The sequence below is a fragment of the Erigeron canadensis genome, chromosome 1, assembly GCF_010389155.1.
Source record: "Erigeron canadensis isolate Cc75 chromosome 1, C_canadensis_v1, whole genome shotgun sequence".
NCBI classification, from domain to species: domain Eukaryota; kingdom Viridiplantae; phylum Streptophyta; class Magnoliopsida; order Asterales; family Asteraceae; genus Erigeron; species Erigeron canadensis.
In genome coordinates this window covers 34,129,050-34,152,968 of record NC_057761.1, presented here as the reverse complement: position 1 = coordinate 34,152,968, position 23,919 = coordinate 34,129,050, and the positions used below count along the sequence as shown (strand labels likewise).

Sequence of the window (23,919 nt, the reverse complement as noted above, 5' to 3'; positions counted from 1 at the left end):
TCTGGAGCTTACCGATGCCGAGTCAACATTAACGACCACACTTTACCATGCAAAGTATTGGCAAGGTAGTGTTGGCCCTTCCAACGTTTGTCTGCGTCCCCGGGTTATGATCAAGATTGACCCGAGAAAGGAATACGCAACTCTTGGCGACTAGAAAACGAATCCCCTGAACATTATGAATACATCCACTGCAATGATGGTGACAACGACGTGGACTCTACGGATTCTCAATTTGGTTGGCGTTAAGTATTGTTTTTTTTAGATTTTAGAGAACGTGTTTTTATTATGTATTGTTTTTTATTAGATTTTATAGAGCGTGTCTTTATTATGTATTGTTTTTTTTAAGTATTGTATGTGTTTTTATGAATGAAATTGTTTTTATTATTAAAAAGGATTTTCATTTAGTTATAAAATAAAATCTGAAAGGTTTAAAGCGTATGGACCACTGGTAAAGTGGTAAGTAGTTTGGGAGGCTGGAGGGGCAGGAGGGCTGAAAGGTTCATATGAGTTGGCAGAATATTACAGGTTCGGAAGGTTGATAAATTTATAAGACGACTCCTAGTGCCCTTATGATGCTAGAAAATGAATTTCCGAGATTCCTTCACTAGATTGTGAATTTGTGATGGGACAAAAAATATTGTAGAGAGAGAAAAAACATACGGTTAGTTTGTAACATATTTAATTAAAAAGTATATTTGTCTATTAGAGATATTTTAGGGGTATTAAAAAGGATATTTTAGGGATATTTGTATTTTTTACTTTTAGTTGGGGATATATATCATTTTGATAGCATGTTTGGGGAGAAAAAAAAGTTAAATTAGGGACATCTTAAATTAGGGACTATTAGAGACAAATCTCAATCATTTAATTTTTACCATCTCCGACCACCACCACCATCACCATCACCATCACCATCACCATCACCGCCATCTCCGACCACCACCATGATCCTCGGCGATGGCGACCACCGTCACCACAATTTACACATGTGTGGGTTAGTTACAATTTACACATGTGTAAGTTATACAACCATCACCACCATCACCACCACCACCACCACCACCATCTCCAACTACCACCATTATCTTGCGGTGACAGTAACCATGACTTACACATGTGTAAGTTACATGGTCCTTAATTTAAGATGTCCCTAAAATAACCCACCCCTATTTAGAGATATATGTAATTATATATTATATATAACATTTTATGAAGGCTTAGCTACAGTACTTGCTGATGTCATCGTTGATGTAAGTTTTTTAAAATTTTTTTTTACGATTGTATACGTTTATAGTTTCTTATTTTTAACACTTAACTTTTAGATTTTTAACTTTAGTCTAACTTTTTGTAAACTACTTAATTTTTGGATTCTTAACTTTAGTCTAACTTTTTGTATACAAATTTAAGTATAATTTACTTTTAAAGTTTTAAATTTTTATCAATTAACTTTGGGTTTTAACTTTAATCATCAAATCTTTTTTTCTTTTTTACTTTTGATCTTAACACTTAACTTTTGAATTTTAAACTTATAGTCTAACTTTTTTTAAACCACTTAACTTTTGGATTTTCAACTTTAGCCTAATTTTTTGTATTCAAACTTATTTTAAGATCTTTAACTTTTATTCGAATTTCTTATTTTTACCATTTAACTTTTGATTTTTTTTAACTTTAGTATAATTTTTTTTTATACAAACTTAAGTATAGTTTAGTTTTAAAACTTTTATTTTTATCAATTAACTGTGGGTTTTCACTTAAGTATAGTGGTTGGACACCCTATATGTTGTAACAAGGGTCACATGTTTGAATCTCATCTCAAGCATTGTTACTAGCCAATATTCTTGGCGTGCGAGTTAAATTTACCAGATGGGCAGACGGGGGGAGGGGATCGGGGTAGGCCCTCCATTAGTCCGGATACCCGTGGTCCGGCCCTTCACTGTTCTAAAAAAAAAATTAAGTTTTTTTACTTTCTATATCTTATTTTATGACTTCTAATTTTTACCATCAAACTATTAGTTTTAGCCACCTATTTTTTTAGTTTCTACCCCTTATACTAAACTTTAATAATCCAAACTTTTAAGTAATGTTGTATGTATGTTTGCATGACGCAACAATGATCCCGGGGCAACGCCCGGGGTCAAAAACTAGTTATATATACTATTATATATATCATTAATATATATATATATAATAAAAACAAATAATCAAAATAATACTAAAAAAATTAATATAAAGTAATATAATAAATGATACATAATTAATACTAATACATTAAATCAATAATATTCTAAAATCATATAATTTTATAAATAGTAAAAAATAATAAAAAAAACAAATAATCAAACTAAATTAAAGTAGTAAATACTTATATAATAAATAATAATAATAAGTAATATTAATATATAACAATTTATAAAATTAATAACTATTAATATATATTTTAATAATAATAATAATAATAATAATAATAATAATAATAATAATAATAAATAATATTAGTAATAACAATAAAGTGATATGTATAACAAGTGAGGTCTTTTAGTTAAAATACTTAAATTACATTGGAATTTAAAACATTTTTTTGAGTTTTGATATATGGAAGGAGTTCTAAATTCCTTATTTTAAGGAATTATTTGGAAAGTTTCAAATTCCAATTCTTTTATTTAGGCCAACCAAACATCTGAATGAACATAATTCAAATTTCTATTCCTATGAATTCCATAGGATTCAAGCAAACCAACCAGATCTTTAGTATGACATAAGTTATGTTAAACAATGTATGATGCAAGTTATTCAATAAAAAACTAAACAGAAGTGGTAAAACTTAATTAACTTATGCATTATAATATTAACCTGTGATCGAGTAATTTTTTATTCAACTTAAACCTGTCCTATAAAAAGCTCTTCCTCTCCTTTTCCTCACACTAAATCAGTTTTTTTCATACACCACACATACTAATTAAATATATAGGGTTGAGTAGAGTTTTTGAGAACAATTTTTTTTGTAAAAATCATAAAAACTTTTAAATAATTTATTTGTTCACATGTTTCATTCACAAGTGAAATGATATAAAAAAAAGTATGTTGTAGAAGAAACTTTTTTACAAAACCTTCAAAATAGCATTTTGTGAACTTGTGAATGAATATGTTCACATTTTCGTTCACATGTTAACAAATAGATATATATAAAGTTTTGAAAAAAAATTTTCTTCTGCAACGTGTATTTTTATAACGTTTCACTAAACGGAAAAAAAAAAAAAACATGTTCTTTACGCAAGAAAAATGAAAAATCAATCGTATGACGTATCAAGTATATTGTATTAATATATGTATAAATCATGGCGGCAGGGAGAAGCTTTATTTTTGGCAAACTTTGTCTACATACAAAGAGGCAAAGAAGTCTTTGCTGTTGGAAAATGACTAGAAATATTTATCTTTGAAGTTTACCTTTTTTCAGGCTTAAAAGTATAATTAATGGGCTTTCAAAAAAATAATGAAGAGTAATTAATCAAGTTATAGGGAAACAACAATCAAAAGATTCAGTGCATTAATAAGAATCATATATACCATAATAATAATGTTACTCCTATATATTGCCTTATTCTTGCTAACACCAACGACTAGTTCATTAGACACTATAGTTGTGTCTCAGAACATTGCAGATGGTGACACCATTGTTTCAAGAAACGACATATTCGAGTTGGGTTTCTTTAGCCCAGGCACTTCGATGAAGGGGTACTTGGGGATATGGTTTAAGCACACATCACCTCATAGAGTTATATGGGTCGCTAACCGGGAAACTCCACTTGCTAACACCTCGGGCATGGTCAAATTGGATCGCCAAGGAGTCCTTTCTGTTGTTAACAGCAGTAATGTCATTTGGTCATCCAACTCCTCTGTATCTAGTACAGAGGATAGTCCTGTAGCACAACTGTTGGATTCTGGGAATCTGGTGATAAAGAGCGGAAACAGTGTCCTTTGGCAAAGTTTTGATGATCCTGGTGATACCCTCGTATCAGGAATGAAGTTTGGCAAGGACCTCGTGACAGGACGAGAAATGTACCTGACGTCATGGAGAAGCGGCGATGATCCTTCCCCAGGTGAGTATACAGTCAAGTTTACAATGGTTAAGGGTAAATATGTGCAAGTACACATTCGGAAAATTCTGTTATTCAATCAAGAATCGGGCCATATAACGGCATTGCATTTGCTGGCCAGCCAAACTATAAACCTAACCCCGTTTATGTATACAAAGTTGATATGATTATCAATGACAGAGAGATGTACTATAAGTATACGTACAATAGCACCTCATTCTCAATAAGGCATACATTGACCCCTGCTGGGAAGTTTGAGATCTGGCATTTAAATTATCGCAACCAAGTATGGATGCAAGATTTCACCTTACCCATGGATAATTGTGACAGCTACGGACTCTGTGGGCCATATGGAAGCTGTAGTACTATAGCTAATCCTAACTGCGGGTGCTTGAAAGGATTTGTATTAAAGAATCCAGAAGAGTTGACTCCTGATAATTGGACTAGTGGTTGTCGTCGGATTGTGGATTTGGATTGTGGTCCACGAGAAGGATTTTATAAGTTTTCGAGCATGAAATTGCCATACACAGTGAATGCTGTGTATAATGGCAACTTGAGCCTCAAGGAATGTAAGGTAGCTTGCAAGAATAATTGCTCTTGCAACGCCTATGCAAATCCAAACATGAATCCAGGTGGAGTTGGATGCTTGCTATGGTTTGGAGATTTGATTGATACCCGAGCGTACCCACAGAACGGGCAGGATCTTTATGTTAGACTGGCAGCTTCCGAATTATTAGGTAAGCAAATATCTTTAAGATACTTATTATGATGTTTTATTTAGTTATGCTTATTAATGAAGATTAATACTCAATTTTCTGTGATTCACAAAGAGCTACCTCATTGTTTTTGATTAATGTACCATAAAGTACACTAATCAAACACGGCCCTTGGGTTCAATCTAACTTGTTAATACATGTTTAAATCAAGGACCTACATCAATTTCATCTTCATGCCCCGTTATTACTCCACTAATAACCAAAAAACATGAAACGAAACCTCGGCTGAAACTGTTTATAACTGCCTGGCATAAACGGGCCAAATTTTTTAGTCTACTGGTTATATCAGGACACTCATACTCTTTAGAATAACTGATTGTCAAATTACAAGACTAAAATATTTTACTATATAAAACAAAAATATGTATATATGTATTAGGATTACTCTAAACTTGCTAGTGGTTTGTTTGCTTGACCTTGGTAATATCTCTTAGATGTCATTTCCAGCCCACAAAAGGAAACGAGCAGTTACTAGAGTTGCTTTGTCAATATCAGCTGGATTGGCTATTTGGGCGCTATATCGGCACTCTATTTTTGGAGTAAGAGGAAGTGGAGATCAGATGCAGTAAGAGAAGGCAAGAGAAATTGATCTAAATGCAGTTCTATTTCTAGATGGTATTCGTATGCGTGAATACCCCATGATAATTAAATGGTATCATAATAAGTTCGTCTCAACTTCATATTTTACAGGTAGAAAAGTCAAAGTATTAGACAAAGATCACAACAGTAGCAGTAAGAATGGAAGTATAGAGTTACCGGTGTATAGCTTATCAACAATTTCTAAAGCAACCGATAACTTTTCTATTGCCAACCAGCTTGGAGAAGGCGGGTTTGGTCCAGTGTACAAGGTAATGCTATCAAACAAAACAGACAGGAACATAAATAAATTTAAACTCTGTTCAATTAAAAAAAAATTTTCATCAAGTATTGCATAAAATGAATAAAAATACTCAAGGTTAAAGTTGAAAAAGAAAGAATCAAAAACTCAAAATTGGAATGGAAGGTACTTATTTTTTTGATTATGGCGAAACTGTGTGAACGGTGAAATGACTAAAAACAAAATATAATAGTCCCTTCAACTTTACATTTTACACAAATTAATGTGTTAATACTTGAAGTACATATCCAGGGTGTGCTAGAAGGAGGACTGGAGATTGCTGTGAAGCGGCTCTCAAAGTATTCAAGACAAGGACTTGACGAATTTGAAAATGAAGTTATATGCATTGCTAAACTCCAACATCGGAATCTTGTGAAGCTCCTAGGATACTGCATCCAACGAGATGAGACAATGCTGATTTATGAATACATGCATAACAAAAGCCTGGACTGGTTTATATTTGGTTAGACTATCTTTCAATGTCATATATTCCATAATAGAATAAAATACGATGAATATAAATTTTTTTAATGATGCTTTTGCATGCTGAGCAGATGATTTAAGGAAGTCATTACTTGATTGGCCACAACGTTTCCACATTATCAATGGCATTGCGCGAGGTCTTGTCTATCTGCATCAAGATTCACGACTTAGAGTTGTCCATAGAGATTTAAAAGCAGGCAATATTTTGCTGGATCATGAGATGAACCCAAAAATATCGGATTTTGGTTTGGCAAGAATGTTTAAAGGACACGAGAGTGAAGCAAATACCAAGAGAGTGGTGGGAACGTTGTAAGAATAATTGGACTTTGCTCTCTTTGATGCATATGAAACTTTTTCTTTTCCTTCTATTATTCATTGATTTCCACGGCCTGATGTTGTTACTCAGGGGATACATATCTCCAGAGTATGCAGTAAATGGTCTCTTTTCAGTAAAATCAGATATTTTTAGCTTTGGGGTTTTGGTGTTGGAAATTGTGAGTGGGAAGAAAAATACAAGTTTTTCTCATGAAGACCACCATGATAACCTTCTTGGATATGTAAGTGTCTTAATTATGATAATTAATTGATGATAGGATACTATGCAGTTATAATGTATAACAAATTGTGTCTGTTTTCATTTAGGCATGGAGACTTTACAAAGAAGGCAAGTCTCTTGATCTAATTGACGCATCTATAGGTAAGGCACATTCGGTTGCTGAAGTGTTGCGATCAGTACACATTGGTCTATTATGTGTGCAACAACGAGCAGAAGATAGACCTACCACACTATCGGTGGTTTCCATGTTGGGTGGGGAAGGTTCACTACCTTCACCTAAACAGCCGGGTTCTTTATTCAAGGAAGTGAGAACGGATCCACATCAAATCTTCCTATACCATCATCCGTCAATGGGGTAACATTAAGTCAAGTAGAAGGTAGATAACTAGAAACTTGAAAAAGGAAAGAAGGATATATGAATACAGTAACAATTGATTAGCTCGTTTAAGTGGTTTTGTTTTTTCATTAATATTATAATTGGGAGATGATAAATCCTCCTGAAATAATAACCTTCTTATATTTGTAAGATTTTTAGGTTAATCTTTAGAAGGATTTATCATGTTCCTTATAATTGTATCATGTATTCTTGTGGAACATTTAGTTCTTGTTTATTTTTTACTTACTATAAACTCAATGTATAAGAATTTAATGCATTAAGTAAAATTTTATGTTATTTTATTTACTTGATAAGCAAAATAACCGTCAATTACCCTGATATACTTTCTTGTGTCTCTAGCAACTGTAATTGGCACAAGTTTTTTCAACTCTTTTGCATTCCTCGCAGTCAATGTGTTCAGGATGAATCTAGTGTATTGTACTGCATGTAGTCTAGATTTGTTGTTTTGTATGTTTGTAACTTAGACCTCTAGCACCTTCCTAGAATGGTCATTATCAATAAAATCATTATTTTGCTGTTCAAAAAAAAAAATAAAAAATACCCCGGTATATTAGCAATATATAAGTCTTTGTTAGGAATTATTGATTGCTTGTTTACGACAACGCTGTAAAATTTTGGCTGACCAATTCGAGATACACATCGAATTAAAAAGAAAGAAAGAGGATTAAAAGGTTGTTTATGGCTGAATTTGAAAAACGTGGAGGGCATCCGGCTGCCCTCGATATACATGACATACCTGCAACAAAAAGTGGACTGGTGGGATAAAATCATTCTGGAGCTTACCGATGCCGAGTCAACATTAACGACCACACTTTACCATGCAAAGTATTGGCAAGGTAGTGTTGGCCCTTCCAACGTTTGTCTGCGTCCCCCGGGTTATGATCAAGATTGACCCGAGAAAGGAATACGCAACTCTTGGCGACTAGAAAACGAATCCCCTGAACATTATGAATACATCCACTGCAATGATGGTGACAACGACGTGGACTCTACGGATTCTCAATTTGGTTGGCGTTAAGTATTGTTTTTTTTAGATTTTAGAGAACGTGTTTTTATTATGTATTGTTTTTTATTAGATTTTATAGAGCGTGTCTTTATTATGTATTGTTTTTTTTTAAGTATTGTATGTGTTTTTATGAATGAAATTGTTTTTATTATTAAAAAGGATTTTCATTTAGTTATAAAATAAAATCTGAAAGGTTTAAAGCGTATGGACCACTGGTAAAGTGGTAAGTAGTTTGGGAGGCTGGAGGGGCAGGAGGGCTGAAAGGTTCATATGAGTTGGCAGAATATTACAGGTTCGGAAGGTTGATAAATTTATAAGACGACTCCTAGTGCCCTTATGATGCTAGAAAATGAATTTCCGAGATTCCTTCACTAGATTGTGAATTTGTGATGGGACAAAAAATATTGTAGAGAGAGAAAAAACATACGGTTAGTTTGTAACATATTTAATTAAAAAGTATATTTGTCTATTAGAGATATTTTAGGGGTATTAAAAAGGATATTTTAGGGATATTTGTATTTTTTACTTTTAGTTGGGGATATATATCATTTTGATAGCATGTTTGGGGAGAAAAAAAAGTTAAATTAGGGACATCTTAAATTAGGGACTATTAGAGACAAATCTCAATCATTTAATTTTTACCATCTCCGACCACCACCACCATCACCATCACCATCACCATCACCATCACCGCCATCTCCGACCACCACCATGATCCTCCGGCGATGGCGACCACCGTCACCACAATTTACACATGTGTGGGTTAGTTACAATTTACACATGTGTAAGTTATACAACCATCACCACCATCACCACCACCACCACCACCACCATCTCCAACTACCACCATTATCTTGCGGTGACAGTAACCATGACTTACACATGTGTAAGTTACATGGTCCTTAATTTAAGATGTCCCTAAAATAACCCACCCCTATTTAGAGATATATGTAATTATATATTATATATAACATTTTATGAAGGCTTAGCTACAGTACTTGCTGATGTCATCGTTGATGTAAGTTTTTTAAAATTTTTTTTTACGATTGTATACGTTTATAGTTTCTTATTTTTAACACTTAACTTTTAGATTTTTAACTTTAGTCTAACTTTTGTAAACTACTTAATTTTGGATTCTTAACTTTAGTCTAACTTTTTGTATACAAATTTAAGTATAATTTACTTTTAAAGTTTTAAATTTTTATCAATTAACTTTGGGTTTTAACTTTAATCATCAAATCTTTTTTCTTTTTACTTTTGATCTTAACACTTAACTTTTGAATTTTAAACTTATAGTCTAACTTTTTTTAAACCACTTAACTTTTGGATTTTCAACTTTAGCCTAATTTTTTGTATTCAAACTTATTTTAAGATCTTTAACTTTTATTCGAATTTCTTATTTTTACCATTTAACTTTTGATTTTTTTTAACTTTAGTATAATTTTTTTTTATACAAACTTAAGTATAGTTTAGTTTTAAAACTTTTATTTTTTATCAATTAACTGTGGGTTTTCACTTAAGTATAGTGGTTGGACACCCTATATGTTGTAACAAGGGTCACATGTTTGAATCTCATCTCAAGCATTGTTACTAGCCAATATTCTTGGCGTGCGAGTTAAATTTACCAGATGGGCAGACGGGGGGAGGGGATCGGGGTAGGCCCTCCATTAGTCCGGATACCCGTGGTCCGGCCCTTCACTGTTCTAAAAAAAAAATTAAGTTTTTTTACTTTCTATATCTTATTTTATGACTTCTAATTTTTACCATCAAACTATTAGTTTTAGCCACCTATTTTTTTAGTTTCTACCCCTTATACTAAACTTTAATAATCCAAACTTTTAAGTAATGTTGTATGTATGTTTGCATGACGCAACAATGATCCGGGGCAACGCCCGGGGTCAAAAACTAGTATATATACTATTATATATATCATTAATATATATATATATAATAAAAACAAATAATCAAAATAATACTAAAAAATTAATATAAAGTAATATAATAAATGATACATAATTAATACTAATACATTAAATCAATAATATTCTAAAATCATATAATTTTATAAATAGTAAAAAATAAAAAAAAACAAATAATCAAACTAAATTAAAGTAGTAAATACTTATAAATAAATAATAATAATAAGTAATATTAATATATAACAATTTATAAAATTAATAACTATTAATATATATTTTAATAATAATAATAATAATAATAATAATAATAATAATAATAATAATAAATAATATTAGTAATAACAATAAAGTGATATGTATAACAAGTGAGGTCTTTTAGTTAAAATACTTAAATTACATTGGAATTTAAAACATTTTTTTGAGTTTTGATATATGGAAGGAGTTCTAAATTCCTTATTTTAAGGAATTATTTGGAAAGTTTCAAATTCCAATTCTTTTATTTAGGCCAACCAAACATCTGAATGAACATAATTCAAATTTCTATTCCTATGAATTCCATAGGATTCAAGCAAACCAACCAGATCTTTAGTATGACATAAGTTATGTTAAACAATGTATGATGCAAGTTATTCAATAAAAAACTAAACAGAAGTGGTAAAACTTAATTAACTTATGCATTATAATATTAACCTGTGATCGAGTAATTTTTTATTCAACTTAAACCTGTCCTATAAAAAGCTCTTCCTCTCCTTTTCCTCACACTAAATCAGTTTTTTTCATACACCACACATACTAATTAAATATATAGGGTTGAGTAGAGTTTTTGAGAACAATTTTTTTTGTAAAAATCATAAAAACTTTTAAATAATTTATTTGTTCACATGTTTCATTCACAAGTGAAATGATATAAAAAAAAGTATGTTGTAGAAGAAACTTTTTTACAAAACCTTCAAAATAGCATTTTGTGAACTTGTGAATGAATATGTTCACATTTTCGTTCACATGTTAACAAATAGATATATATAAAGTTTTGAAAAAAATTTTCTTCTGCAACGTGTATTTTTATAACGTTTCACTAAACGGAAAAAAAAAAAAAACATGTTCTTTACGCAAGAAAAATGAAAAATCAATCGTATGACGTATCAAGTATATTGTATTAATATATGTATAAATCATGGCGGCAGGGAGAAGCTTTATTTTTGGCAAACTTTGTCTACATACAAAGAGGCAAAGAAGTCTTTGCTGTTGGAAAATGACTAGAAATATTTATCTTTGAAGTTTACCTTTTTTCAGGCTTAAAAGTATAATTAATGGGCTTTCAAAAAAATAATGAAGAGTAATTAATCAAGTTATAGGGAAACAACAATCAAAAGATTCAGTGCATTAATAAGAATCATATATACCATAATAATAATGTTACTCCTATATATTGCCTTATTCTTGCTAACACCAACGACTAGTTCATTAGACACTATAGTTGTGTCTCAGAACATTGCAGATGGTGACACCATTGTTTCAAGAAACGACATATTCGAGTTGGGTTTCTTTAGCCCAGGCACTTCGATGAAGGGGTACTTGGGGATATGGTTTAAGCACACATCACCTCATAGAGTTATATGGGTCGCTAACCGGGAAACTCCACTTGCTAACACCTCGGGCATGGTCAAATTGGATCGCCAAGGAGTCCTTTCTGTTGTTAACAGCAGTAATGTCATTTGGTCATCCAACTCCTCTGTATCTAGTACAGAGGATAGTCCTGTAGCACAACTGTTGGATTCTGGGAATCTGGTGATAAAGAGCGGAAACAGTGTCCTTTGGCAAAGTTTTGATGATCCTGGTGATACCCTCGTATCAGGAATGAAGTTTGGCAAGGACCTCGTGACAGGACGAGAAATGTACCTGACGTCATGGAGAAGCGGCGATGATCCTTCCCCAGGTGAGTATACAGTCAAGTTTACAATGGTTAAGGGTAAATATGTGCAAGTACACATTCGGAAAATTCTGTTATTCAATCAAGAATCGGGCCATATAACGGCATTGCATTTGCTGGCCAGCCAAACTATAAACCTAACCCCGTTTATGTATACAAAGTTGATATGATTATCAATGACAGAGAGATGTACTATAAGTATACGTACAATAGCACCTCATTCTCAATAAGGCATACATTGACCCCTGCTGGGAAGTTTGAGATCTGGCATTTAAATTATCGCAACCAAGTATGGATGCAAGATTTCACCTTACCCATGGATAATTGTGACAGCTACGGACTCTGTGGGCCATATGGAAGCTGTAGTACTATAGCTAATCCTAACTGCGGGTGCTTGAAAGGATTTGTATTAAAGAATCCAGAAGAGTTGACTCCTGATAATTGGACTAGTGGTTGTCGTCGGATTGTGGATTTGGATTGTGGTCCACGAGAAGGATTTTATAAGTTTTCGAGCATGAAATTGCCATACACAGTGAATGCTGTGTATAATGGCAACTTGAGCCTTGAGGAATGTAAGGTGGCTTGCAAGAAGAATTGCTCATGCAACGCCTATGCCAATCCAAACGTCAATCCAGATGGAGTTGGATGCTTGCTCTGGTTTGGAGATTTGATTGACACCCGAGTCTACCCACAGAATGGGCAGGATCTTTATGTTAGACTGGCAGCTTCTGAATTATTAGGCAAGTAAATATATTTAAGCTACTTATTATGATGTTTCATTTAGTTATGCTTATTAAAAAAACCAATTGGGTTTAGTGCTTGAGCTCTTGCCTCTAGAGACAGAGGTAATGAGTTCGATCTTCATGCCCAACATGGTTGGAGGCCCTTTTTTTTTTACCTTCGGTAGAAACTGGAAGCAGCCTCTCTACCTTTGGTAAGTGTAAGACTGTCTACATCTCAACCTCTCCCATGCACTATCAAAGACGACATTAGGGGTTACTTTACTTTTACTTTTATTTAGTTATGCTTATTAATGAAGATTAATTCTCAATTTTCTGTGATTCACAAAGAGCTAAAATCCCTATTAGGCTATTAACATAGGCTCTGTTAACTACAGTGACCGACCTACATGGTTTTTTTTTGTCGCGTAATCTAAAATTTCTTTATAAATTTTGATTTTCTAAAGTGCACGACGTAACCTTTTTTGTTACAAGTGTCATTTAACAGGTCATAAATACTATATATGATCGTATGTGTCTGTTCCTTTTTCTTATTTTCTTTGTTCTTATTTTTTCCACCAGAGTTTGCTTTTGGTCAACCTACCTCATACATGACCACAACCATTTTTTTAGGTTCCACAAAATCACACATATCTTTAAGTTGTCTGGGATACAACCATAACCTATGGGTTCACTCTAACTTGTTAATAGATGTTTAGATCAAGGACAAAAACTTGAAACGAAACACAAAATAGTTATTACTCCACTAATAACCAAAAACTTGAAACGAAATCTCGGCTGAAACTGTTTATAACTGCCTGGCATAAACGGGCCAAATTTTTTTAGCCTACTAGCAGATGGATGTATATATGTACTCTTGTGCTTTCTTTATATTAGCAAAGCACATGCTGAATATGTCTGCTCTTCCACCATGTATTAGGATTAATTACTCTAAACTTGCTTGACCTTGGTAATATTTCATAGATCTCCATACCAGCATCCACAAAAGAAAACGAGTGGTTACTGCAGTTGCTTCGTCAATACCAGCTGGGTTGGCTATGTTGGGCGCTATATCGGCACTCTATTTTTGGAGTAAGAGGAAGCGGAGATCAGATGCAGTAAGAGAAGGCAAGAGAATTTGATCTCAATGCTAGTTCTATTTCTAGATGGTATCTGTATGAGTAAATATATACCTCGTGATAACTATATAGTTATATTATAAGTTCGTCTCAACTTCATATTTTACAGGTAGATCAGTCAAAGTATTAGACAAAGATCACAACAGTAACAGTAAGAATGGAAGTATAGAGTTAGCGGTGTTTAGCTTATCAAGAATTTCAAAAGCAACCGATAACTTTTCTATTGCCAACCAGCTTGGAGAAGGCGGGTTTGGTCCAGTGTATAAGGTAATGCTATCAAACAGTAAACCATTTTAGCTGCCATAGCAAACAAACAGAAAGGAAAAGAGGATATATATAAGTACCTAAATCCCAATGTAAATGTCTACTTTGACTTTTTCTAAGTCTTTTATATTTCATATTTAACTTTAGATATATTTGTTTGTGTTATATAAACTACTTAGATAAAAAATACACCAATGAAAATATATTTAAACCCTGTTAAAAAAAATAATAATAATAAAAATAAAACCCCCAATCCATTCATATTTTTTTCATTAAGTAATGCATAAAACAAACTAAAGTTGAAAAAGAAAGAATCAGAAAGTCAAAATTGGACATTTAAAACGGATCAGAAGATATTTGTTTTTTGATTATGGCGAAAGTGTGTGAAGTGTGAAATGACTAAACACAAAGTACAATAGTGCCTTCAACTTTACATTTTCCACAAATTAATTTTCTAATAATTGAAGTACATATCCAGGGTGTGCTAGAAGGAGGACTGGAGATTGCTGTGAAGCGACTCTCAAAGTATTCAAGACAAGGACTTGACGAATTTGAAAATGAAGTTATATGCATTGCTAAACTCCAGCATCGGAATCTTGTGAAGCTCTTAGGATATTGCATCCAACGAGATGAGACAATGCTGGTTTATGAATACATGCAAAACAAAAGCCTGGACTGGTTTATATTTGGTTAGACTATCTTTCAATGTCATCTATTCCATTAAACATATAGAATAAAATACGCCGAATATAAATTTTCTAAATGATGCATTTGCATACTGAGCAGATGATTTAAGGAAGTCATTACTTGATTGGCCACAACGTTTCCACATTATCAATGGCATTGCACGAGGTCTTCTTTACTTGCATCAAGATTCGCGACTTAGAGTTGTCCATTGAGATTTAAAAGCAGGCAATATTTTGCTGGATCATGAGATGAACCCAAAAATATCAGATTTTGGTTTGGCAAGAATGTTTAAAGGACACGAGAGTGAAGCAAATACCAAGAGAGTGGTGGGAACATTGTAAGAATACTTGAACTTTGCTGTCTTTGAGGCATATGACACACCTTTTCCCCTTCTATTATTGATTGATTTCCACAGTCTGATTTTGTTACTCAGGGGATACATATCTCCAGAGTATGCAGTAAATGGTCTCTTTTCAGTAAAGTCAGATATATTTAGCTTTGGGGTTTTGGTGTTGGAAATTGTTAGTGGGAAGAAAAATACAAGTTTTGGTCATGAAGACCACCATGACAACCTTCTTGGATATGTAAGTGTCTTGATTATGATTATTTATTGATGATAGGATACTATGCAGTCATAATGTATTAACAATTTGTGTGTGTTTATTACTTGTTTTCATTTAGGCATGGAGACATTACAAAGAAGGCAAGTCTCTTGATCTAATTGACGCATCTTTAGGTAAGGCACATTTGGTTTCTGAAGTGTTGCGATCAGTACACATTGGTCTATTATGTGTGCAACAACGAGCAGAAGATAGACCTACCACACCATCGGTGGTTTCCATGTTGGTTGGAGAAGGTTCACTACCTTCACCTAAACAGCCCGGGTTCTTTATTCAAGGAAGTGAGAACGGATCCACCTCAAATCTTCCTATACCATCATCCATCAATGGAGTAACGTTAAGTCAAGTAGAAGGTAGATAACTAGAAACTTGAAAAAGGAAAGAAGGATATATGAATACAGTAACAATTATTGAGCTCCTTTAAGTGGTTTTGTTTCTTCATTAATATTGTAATTGCATTCATGTATTCATGTTGAACATTTAGGTCTTGTTTATTTTTTACTTAATAAATTCAATAGTTAAGAACTTAATACGTTAAGTCAAATTTCATGTTATTGTTTTGGACTTGATAAACAAAAATAACCGTCAATGACTCCTTATATTAGCGTTCATGCATATGACATTAGCAATATGTAAGTCTTTGTTAGGGCAAATTATTGATCGGTTAGTTATGACGACACTGTAAAATATTGGCTGACCAGTTTTGAGAGACACATCAAATTGAAAAGGAAGAAAGAGGGTTAAAAGGGTGTAGGTTAGAGGTGAAGATGCATTGGAAGGACCAAGGGATACAAAACTAGTATGTCTGTGGTAAGTTCTCTTCTTACATCTAGATGTGTCAATATGGCGGGTTTCAGTTGTATCAGCTAAATGAGTAATGATTCAGAGGTCAACAGCCATCCAAAGTGTTTTCAAATTCTTCTGAACCTAGTAATTGGTTTACATATAAAACTATTATTGATATAGTTCTTACAATTTTATTTAATTAAATAAATATTTATCAAAACTATAGGACTAATATACCCACATAAAAACTAAGTCTTTTAATCTCGTTACCCAACCCACCCACTTTGCCATATCTATTTGCACCCAGAGTAATTGCATGGTGAATACCCGTTGCTTCTTGTTCTTTTTTTTTTTTTTACTTCGGAAATTGGAAACCACATGGTATCGTGAATCTTTCTTTTTCGTCTTCTTCTGTCTATAATCTCCTTAACCTCAAATAAGCAGCAATTATGTGTGTTAATTAATTTGTATTATATGTTCTGCGGAACCAGTTCTTGTTTCATCTACCATTTGTACAAAATTTCCTTATCGTTACAATAGATAATAGGGAATACTATAGCGAATTTGTCCATATCTTTGTCCTATCTAGTATCTAACTGTTAGCGATATTAAAACTTGTGGCAGAATTACCTTGGTTGATGAGAAATGGGTTCTTCTCGGTTTTTAGTTACACAGTATGGCGTTCATCATGTAATTGGAGGCGGGAAGTTCCATCTCTTTCTGTCCACATGGGTTGATATTAAGTATGTTATATCTCTAAATGGGTCAAATGGTTTGAGCAATGTTGCATCGTATAACCATTTAGAGTTGATCAAGTTGTAACTCTCGTAGTCTCGTGAAAAATAATCAATAAGTAAATGCAGCTGCAAAAAGAAATATGTTAGGTTGACTCAATACATTAGACCTTAGACCTTCAACTCAATCAAATCTGGTGTCCTAATAGAATCAAAGGACATTCTGCAAGTCAAGATAGCACTAGCAGAAAACCACTTAAAGTTTCAAAGACACATCCTACTTTATAGGAAAGTTTACGTGTTTGACACTGCAGTTAATCGTTGACTGATAGTAACATTTTGTTATGCACCCAAACAAGCTTTTCTGTATTCAGACACTAATTCATGTAAGTCTTTGTGTGATCATTAAATCCAAGTATATTATTAAAATGTAATATGGACTAAAGTCAATGTCAACCCAAGTATACTTTCATGGAAAGTTTAAGCCATACTGTATTATATATGTGCCCCATTCTCCCGGTGTTCTGAATTATACAACGTGTACTCTATCTTGGTTACCCCAAAATGAAAACCAATTTTCTTGTCATTTTACATCATTCCTATTCTTTCAAACGTATGGCACAAGCAGCAGCAACAACACCATGATCACAGCTTCCTCAGATGTTACAAATATCCAAACAGAACGGCAATCACTGCTTCAATTCAGAAAAGGACTTACAGATGAAGCAAATCGTCAGTCTATATGGACCGGAGTAGAATGTTGCGAGTGGAAGGGAGTTGGGTGTGACCGGAGAAATACTCATGTTGTCAAACTTGATCTTCGATCTCCATTATCTTTCATGGACGACAATACTTTAAACACAAGCAATTGGCTAGAAGGTAAGGTAAGTCCTTCCTTACTAAACTTGAAGCATTTGCGTTACTTGGATCTGAGCATGAACAATTTCTCGAGACAAAATATTCCTGAATTCTTTGGGTCTTTCAAGTACTTGGAATACCTTAACCTTTCTTACTCAGGTTTTAGTGGTGTAGTCCCTCCTTATCTAGGAAATCTATCAAGGTTAAAGTATCTTGATCTTAAACATCTAAATAGGTACGACATAGTATTTCTCCCCTATGACGTTTCTTTGATGGTCAAGGATGATCTACGGTGGGTGTCTTTGTTATCCTCGTTAAAGCATTTGGATGTCTCAGGGATAACAATCGGTAACCATATTGATTGGTTTTATCTGGTTAGCGTGTTACCTTTTTTGCTTACACTAAACTTGGCCTCATGTGATATCAATATCTCCCCCAAAACGCTCATCAATTTCACTTCTCTGGATTCACTAAATATTTACGGAAACTACATAAGTTCGACGATTCCTGTTTGGTTATCAAACCTTACTGATCTCGTGAATCTAAACCTTAAAGACAACAACTTCCATGGCCGAATACCTGATTCGATTGGAAACTTGAGTTCTCTTTCTTCCATCGACCTTTCATTCAATCATTTGTCTGGTGGAATACCTTCCTCACTTGGTGACCTATCATCTCTAAGAGTGATCTCTCTTTGTAGTAATCAATTGAGTGGAAGCATACCTAAAAGCATAGGACTACTCATGAGGCTACAAGAGCTATTTTTTTGTTATAATAACTTGAGTGGGAGCATACCTGGAAGCATTGGACTACTCACGAGGCTACAAGAGCTCGATCTTTAAGGTAATCAATTGAGTGGGAACATACCTGAAACCATTGGATGGCTATCGATGCTTGAAAGACTTTCTCTTCAATCTAACCAATTGAATGGGAGCATACCCAAAAGCATTGGACTACTCACGAGGCTACAAGTGATCTATCTTGATAGTAATCAATTGAGTGGGAGTATACCTGAAAGCCTTGGACAATTATCAATGCTTGAAAATCTTTTTCTTCCTTTAAATCAACTGAGTGGGAGCATACCTGAAAACATTGGATTACTCACAAGGCTAGAAGTTCTCTTTCTTTCTAGTAATAATTTAAGTGGGAGCATACCTAAAAGCATTGGATTACTCACAAGGCTAGAAATTCTCTTTCTTTCTAGTAATAAATTGAGTGGGAACAGGGTCATCCCTAAAGATTGATAGATGTAGGTCGAGAGGAAAAATAAGGGCCTATAAGCTAAACGCAACAAATTATATTATATAAATTAATCTTTAAAAATGACTATAAATGTTTATCAATAGATGAAATATAAATCCCAAAGACAAATAAATTTTCAATAGATTTAAATCAACATAGAAAGACCTAAAGAAATGACTCATTTAATAATAATATATTATTTATATGAATACATATTACAATAAATAATAAAAAAAAAAAGTAAATACTTGTCATGTCAAATATATGAAAAGTGGAACAATGAAAGATTGAAAAGGCACTGCTTGATCCGTTCTGAATTTCCGATAAGCAATGATAATTCTTTTTTAATCCAATAAAAGGTATATACATGCGCTTTTTATGGGTTAAATTATATGTTTTAGTTTTTAGATAACTGTTAGAGTTTACAATATACATAAATAATTACACACGTATATATAACAATAAAACTAAAAAAAATCGGGACCCCTAAAAAATTGGGCCTCGGCCCGTCGCCCACTTTGGCCACCCTCTAGACCGCCCATGAGCGGGAACATACCTCAAAAGCGTTGGATTACTCACGAAGCTAGTAAGACTCTATCTTAATAGTAATCAATTGAGTGGGAGCATTCCTAGTATATGTGACAAGCATATAAGCTGTTACTTGTAAGTTTTTGATTGGTCGGATACATACAATGCACAAGATTTGAAAGTTCATTACATACAATGCACAAGATTAAAGTTTGACATACACTATAACAATAAAAATCCCTTTTATTAATGAGGTCCCTTGAAATTAAAACTCAAAATGTAAGAAACTATGCACGAGTGTGCATTATGTGTAACAAAGTATGCATAAATGTTCATTGTATGTCATAACAACCCCTTTCAATAGATTTAATAAAAGAATTAGACAAAATAACAAGTTACTTATATACAACGAACATAGTTTAAGTTTCATAAATACTATGAACATTCAATCATACTAATCTAATCCCATATATAACTTATGTTGGTTTTGTGTTGTGTAATGAACTACATGGGTCTTCATTATATGTAAAGAACTTTCAAATCCCGGTTATAAGATGTACTCGGATATATGTGACAACCATATAAGCTGTCACGTTCAATGTCACGTTATCAATATGTTAGTTTTTGATTGCTCGGGTACATTGGTATTTAAAAGTACTTCATTACATATGATGAACACCAAAATAGTTCATAACATAACATAAACATTGGTGAGTTGATTATATATATAAATAAATTTTGTCATAAAAGAAAATTTTGTGGTATGATACAATTAAAAAATCATTAAATAACGTATTAAATTGTTAGGTTATAATCAAATACAATCAATGATCTCTACTATGTTTGTTGAATTGTTGCGGGGAAAATTATATTATAAATTTTAGTTTAAAAATAGCTAAGAAGAAAAGCTATGGCATACTTATCAGAGGGTATGTAATTCAAGTTGAACTCTGTAAGACTTGACCCAAACACTAATTTTTAGTTAAAATAGAAAAACTGATTACACTTTATTTATTTTTTGTGAAATTTAGATGATACCGCAATTAATCAGTTACTGTTATCAAAAATTTTAACTTGACCAATGATTGGTCCAACTTAGCTTATCTTATAAAATTTACTGGATAAGTGCATAGGAATGTAATCAACTATGCACGAATGTTTATGTTGTGTAATGAACTATTTAGATGTTTATTGTATGTAATCAACTTTCAAATCCTGATTATTGGATGTACCCGGGTATATGTGGTAACCATATAATTAAGCTGCCACTTGTAATTTTTTGATTGGTCGGATACATCCAATAACCTAGATTTGAAAGTTCATTACATACAATAAACATCTAAGTAGTTCATTACATTATGAGGTCATTATCCCAAATTTTAACTAGACTAACAATCTCCCAATCTAACCCAAGTCTGGATTTTGTTAATCTTGGGAAAAATCGCTTCACTGGAAGTGTTCCAACACACTTATACGAGCTGCTTAGTATAAAACTACTGGATTTACCAGATAATAACTTCTTTGGAGTTCTTCCTATGTGTTTAGGGAATTTGATTCAATTACGGGTTATGGATCTTACAAATAACACTATAACAGGTGCTATTCCGAATTCATTAGGTTCTCTATCATATATCCAGTCATTGCACTTGCGCAACAACAAATTTGGGGGCAATCTTCCGGTGGCTTTACAAAACTTGTCTAGCTTAGTCACCTTTGATATATGGAACAATTTGTTAACGGGTTTAATACCTTCTTGGATTGGAAAAAAGTTACCGAAGATTAAATTCTTGAATCTCCAGTCAAATATGTTCATGGGTAAGATTCCACTGGAACTCTGTCAAAACAACGTTCTTCGGTATTTAAACTTGGCAAACAATAGAATAACTGGAATAATCCCTCGTTGCTTTTATTATTTAACTGGTATGATCATGACTAGTGGTTACTTTGTATACAATAACATTTATGAAGAAAATATTGAGACTTACATAAAGGGTATTAAATTGAAGTACACCAGAACACTTTGGTTTCTTACATCTTTAGACCTCTCAAGTAACAAAATTACAGGTGAAATTCCTGATGTTTCAATGAACCTTAAGGCATTGAAAAATATGAATATTTCGAGAAACTTGTTAAGCGGACAGATTCCGGTAGGGATTGGAAATCTAAAGCAAATTGAATCTTTAGATTTTTCGATGAACATGTTGTCTGGTGAAATTCCTCCAAGCTTGGCTACCTTGAACTTTCTAAGCTACTTGAACCTGTCATTCAACAACTTATCTGGTCAAATACCATTTGGAAATCAGCTCCAAACTTTAGGCGATCCATCTAATATTTACGAAGGGAACAACGAGTTATGTGGGTTCACACTATTGAGGAGTTGTAATAGAAAGAACTTATCAGACACTCATATTGATGGAAAAGAAGGTAAAGATGATTTAGAAGATTGGTGGTTGTATGTTGGCATTGGTCTTGGTTTTGTTGTAGGATTTATAGGACTAATTGGTAGCTTGTACTTCATCAAAGAATGGAAGGTAGGTTACTTTGAGATTATAGAAAACGTATACACATGACTGATAGTATCAATTATAGTGACTCTAGCACGAATATTGAGAAAGTTTTTCTAGTGAGGTCTTGATATTCATTTTTGTTGTCTGTTACAAGGCATGATATATATTCTTGAAATCAAAGATATTAATATTTATAATTTGTATCGATTTACGTTAGCAGTTTACGAATATGTTTGCAAGCATGCTTTAAAAAGTATTGTGATTTGGTTGTTGATATTTAATTAGATTGGTTGTTGATATTTAATTAGCTAGATTGGTTGTTGACAGTGAACAATATTTGTAGGACCCCTTCTTTAAGCAAGGTGTTGCAAAACTAGCTGATACGCTGGATATGAAAGCTCATACCTCAAACTTTTTAAATACCTTTAGTTGTTAGGCAGAACAATATGGAAGTTTTCAATAAAAGGTATAAATTGACCAGAATATACATCAGTAAAAAACACTTGCACACTAGTGACGCTCATATACGTACCATTTGTTAATGTAAACGCAATAAAAATTGATAACGTGACAAATTAAGTTAAACAAAGACAACCAATCTTTTGTTCAGTAAAACTATCTTAAGTTATAAAAAACAGGTCCAACTTTCTCTTTTGCCATGGGTATGCAACGTATCCATTGGTGTCATTTAATAGCTTTAGTCGCAATGCACTCAACATCCTTGAATTTGATGGTTCACCCAAATAACGTACCAGACTCTCTGAAAGACATGTAATCACTTTTAAATCAAATCAATTTGATGGTTCACCCAAATTAGTCGACTGGATACAATTCAGAGATTGGGAACATTCAGTATGTGTGTGTTTTGAGAGAATTTGAACCAAAACTGTTATGAACAAACGAAAGGGATTTCACTTTGTATAAGCATTTAGTAGGTCCATTTGGTGATTTGGATGTTTGTGAAACTAATAAACGCTAAGATGGACAAAAGACGATGTAGAATGGTGATCAAATGAAGTGTTGATACTTGAGTCAATGAGTCGTTTCGAGACGAGTTATGTCATGATACCTGGCCGAGATTATGCAAAATGATGTTTTAAAAGTAAGCTAGAATGTTGCTATATCTTTTGGCATCTGCTGGGACCAATACGAGCAAGCAGGAGACAAGCCCAACAAAAACCCATACCATACATTTCTATATTGGACCGAATTTGAGCTGCCCACTTCATAGCAATTTCATTTTTTGTGAACTAAAATCACAAGCAGCTCACGTGTGTTGTGTGGGACACGCAAAGCTCACCACTCTTCCATTTTCAAGTTTTATTTTTATGTTGACCAGCCAATGGCGAGCAGCCACACAGCCACTCCTAATTGTAAAATATTTTCTCTTGTGAGTTGTGACATTGTGTGGAGGAGAATAGAACACGGCAAAGAGGATGAAACATTATCACTTTTCTTTTTGAGAGTGGAATCTGTTTACTCTCATTTGGGGTCGTGGGTTTTAGGGTGTGTTTGGTAAAAGGAAATGAAAAGAGAGAAATGGAAATGATTTTATTTTCTTTGTTTGGTTGATCCAAGAAAATAAGACATGGAGAAAAGCAAATTCTCTGAGTTCATTTCCCCCATTTCCTCTCATATGATGAAGAAATCAATTTCTGCGTAGATTTTCTATGTTTACTTTTTCAAGAGATTAAAAAAGGTGGTGTATGTTGAAGATCAACCCCAACCCCATCATTCCCATCATCTAATGTTTAAAAAAAAAAAAAATCATCCCCATCATCTGCTCTCTTTGCTTTT

The 23,919-nt window shown here is 33.2% G+C and overlaps 2 protein-coding genes and 1 pseudogene across 2 annotated transcripts; all 3 read left to right on the top strand.

Moving 5' to 3' along the window:
* Positions 1-3,574: 3,574 nt before the first annotated feature.
* On the top strand, positions 3,575-15,828 carry LOC122590729 (annotated as a pseudogene).
* A 1,800-nt stretch (positions 15,829-17,628) lies between these two features.
* On the top strand, positions 17,629-18,687 carry LOC122590720 (receptor-like protein EIX1). Its single transcript, XM_043762902.1, has one exon. The coding sequence runs from the start codon at positions 17,629-17,631 to the stop codon at positions 18,685-18,687; it is 1,059 nt and encodes a 352-aa protein (XP_043618837.1).
* A 2,286-nt stretch (positions 18,688-20,973) lies between these two features.
* On the top strand, positions 20,974-22,185 carry LOC122590710 (receptor like protein 22-like). Its single transcript, XM_043762893.1, has one exon. The coding sequence runs from the start codon at positions 20,974-20,976 to the stop codon at positions 22,183-22,185; it is 1,212 nt and encodes a 403-aa protein (XP_043618828.1).
* Positions 22,186-23,919: the final 1,734 nt, after the last annotated feature.

Bases quoted from the DNA above. Each gene is read 5' to 3' on its own strand.
- LOC122590720 (XM_043762902.1), top strand. From the start codon at position 17,629: ATGATCACAGCTTCCTCAGATGTTACAAATATCCAAACAGAACGGCAA.
- LOC122590710 (XM_043762893.1), top strand. From the start codon at position 20,974: ATGAGGTCATTATCCCAAATTTTAACTAGACTAACAATCTCCCAATCT.